The sequence below is a fragment of the Verticillium alfalfae genome, genomic scaffold (genome assembly GCF_000150825.1).
Source record: "Verticillium alfalfae VaMs.102 supercont1.6 genomic scaffold, whole genome shotgun sequence".
Classification (NCBI taxonomy): Eukaryota; Fungi; Ascomycota; class Sordariomycetes; order Glomerellales; family Plectosphaerellaceae; genus Verticillium; species Verticillium alfalfae.
In genome coordinates, this window is record NW_003315033.1 from 1,338,924 (window position 1) to 1,341,639 (window position 2,716).

Sequence of the window (2,716 nt, forward strand, 5' to 3'; positions counted from 1 at the left end):
ATATCAGAAACACCAGCGAGCCGTACGACAAGAGAACGACCTGCAAGCCGTATGGGATGTCGATCAGGGCCAGCGCTCACGATTCAGCCTATGTGTCGTCCGATTCTAGACCGGGACGCGGAATCATCAATTCAGCCTCCCTCAATCTTGGGCATGCCCAGATCCGAGTCTCCACGGCAATCTGCATCCCCCGTTCGAACGGAGGACCATGTTGTCCACTGTTGAGGATCGCCACCCGAGACTGTCTATCCCGAACAGTAGGCCAGATCCGCCGACACCATCTGTCCTGGGTAGATCGCACCAGCGAGCCGAGACGTTACCTGCCGACATGGAGCATGGACCATCTCTGATCAATCCCTCGCATCTGAAGTCTCTGTTGGAATCGCAAACCAGAGACACTGACCTGCTGTTGCTAGACTTGAGGGTGTCTCAGCAATATTTGCATGCGCGAGTAAAGAGTGCTCTCAACCTTTGCACGCCTACCACGTTGTTAAAACGAGCGACCTTTAATCTTACGAAGCTGCAACAAACGTTTCAGAATCCCGAAGACAAAGAGCAATTCACGAAGTGGGCATCCACGGAAAACCTAGTCGTATACGATTCGCACTCTTCAGAAAAGCGCGACGCCGTGTCTTGCGTCAATATGGTTAAGAAATTCGTCGCCGAAGGCTACCAAGGTGGCATGTTCATCTTGCGAGGCGGTTTTAAAGCGTTTTCTGAAGCATACCCTGACTTTGTCGAAACCGGCGCTCCATCCGGCATCAACGACGGCTCTGGACCCCTCGGCAACAACAGTGGTGGCAACGCAGGTATCCTGCCCGTCATTGGAGGCGTCATGCTACCGAACGCATCAAATAACCCCAATCCGTTTTTTTCGAATATCAGACAAAACATGGATCTCGCAGACGGAGTCGGGCAGCTCGAAATTGCGCGACCCAAAGGCTTGGACTCTCCTTCACTCCCACGCTGGCTCCGAGACGCATCCACCATTGACGATCACGGCAAACAGGTGTCGGACAAATTCTTGCACATTGAAAAGGATGAGCAATCACGCATGAAGAAGGCCTATTCCGTCTTTGACCCGGAGTCCAAATCAATGGGTACCATTCCAGTTCAACTTTCGGGTATCGAGAAGGGTGTGAAGAATCGCTACAAGGACATTTTGCCCTTTGACCATTCTCGCGTTAAGCTGCAGGGCCGAGAGAGTGGAGCTTGCGATTATGTCAACGCCAGTCATATCAAGGCGTCGAGAAGCAACAAGCGATACATTGCGGCTCAAGGGCCTCTACCTGCCACTTACGAGGTTGGTGTTTTTTGCTCCTGTGGTAAACTGACGAATGCCTTGATTAACATGCTGCAGGACTTCTGGTCCGTGATTTGGGATCAAGACATTCGGGTCATCGTCATGTTAACAGCCGAGTCCGAAGGTGGCCAACTTAAGTGCCATCCATATTGGAAAGGCAACGAATTCGGTCACACCAAGCTCAGGCTCCTGTCTGAGAAGAAAGTCTCCCTTGACATTGACAAGCATCGTTCTGGTTCACATGCACAGACGACATCTCAACCGTCAGCAGGCATGGGCCGAAGAAGAGCAAATACGACGACATTTACGAAGTCGCTAGAAGGCGCAACGCCGGCCCCGGTTTCCACATCATCCAGCGACTCGCCCTACGTCATCGTTCGCAAGTTCGCCATGTCACACGCAGCGCATCCATTTGCCCCAATTCGTGAGATCACGCATCTTCATTATCCGTCGTGGCCTGATTTTGGTGCACCGGCTCAACCTTCCCACCTCCTTGGTCTGGTGGAACTGGCCAATGTCATGCAGCGCGCGGCTCTGCCTGTAGACACGCCATCGGTGACTGGCCCTCGCGCATCGCCAGATCCGCCGATGGCTTGGTACGACGAGCCGGAAGCTGATGCACAGGCGCGACCAATGCTGGTGCACTGCTCGGCCGGGTGCGGTCGCACTGGAACTTTTTGCACCGTGGACAGCGTGATCGACATGCTCAAACGGCAGCGGCTGGCGCGGACGACCTTGAAACCGGTCCGCAAGCGCGATTCGGACGGCGACATCAAGATGAGCGGAGAGCGCCAAGTAGAGGAAGTGGTGTCACCGAAGACGGCCCAGGAAAAGGCGTTCAACTTTGCCACGTCCCCTCAGCGGTCGAGTCGCTCAAGCCCAGAGGGCAAGCCAACTTGGGAGGGCCCCTCACTCAACACGGCGTGGGTGGGGGATGACACGATCGACCTCATTGCTGAGACTGTGGAGGACTTCCGTAGCCAGCGACTTAGCATGGTCCAGAGTCTCCGCCAGTTTGTCCTGTGTTACGAGACCATATTAGAGTACATCTACAGATTACATGAGGGGGCAAGCGTGGGTGCGGCAACCGGCGGCAGGAGCAGAGCCCGAAGCGGTAGCCTCCAGCACCACCGGCGCAGCTGATTTCGTCCGGATATATTGCATCAGTAGCGAGCGATGGGAAAATCGTAGGGCGTTTGCAATGGGCGGCGTTTGGACGGTGTCCGTAGTGCACGCGCCGCATTCCACTCATCAAAGTCGTGCGCCAAGGGAGCGAGACGGCAGATAGGCCTGCGTCGGACGTAGTATCCTAGGTACCTACCTAAGGCCAGTAAGGTCGAGAGAATGCGACCATGACGCGTAGGTGTAGGTAGCGTAACGCGTGCAATGAATGAATGGATGATATGGTGGACC

General features: G+C 54.9%; 1 protein-coding gene across 1 annotated transcript; it reads left to right on the forward strand.

Moving 5' to 3' along the window:
- Window positions 1-208: 208 nt before the first annotated feature.
- VDBG_05505 (tyrosine-protein phosphatase non-receptor) lies at window positions 209-2,446 on the forward strand (the record flags this gene model as incomplete). The annotated part of the gene is made up of 2 exons (XM_003004346.1): window positions 209-1,303; window positions 1,361-2,446. The coding sequence occupies 2 exons, from the start codon at window positions 209-211 to the stop codon at window positions 2,444-2,446; spliced, it is 2,181 nt and encodes a 726-aa protein (XP_003004392.1).
- Between the last annotated feature and the right edge of the window lie 270 nt (window positions 2,447-2,716).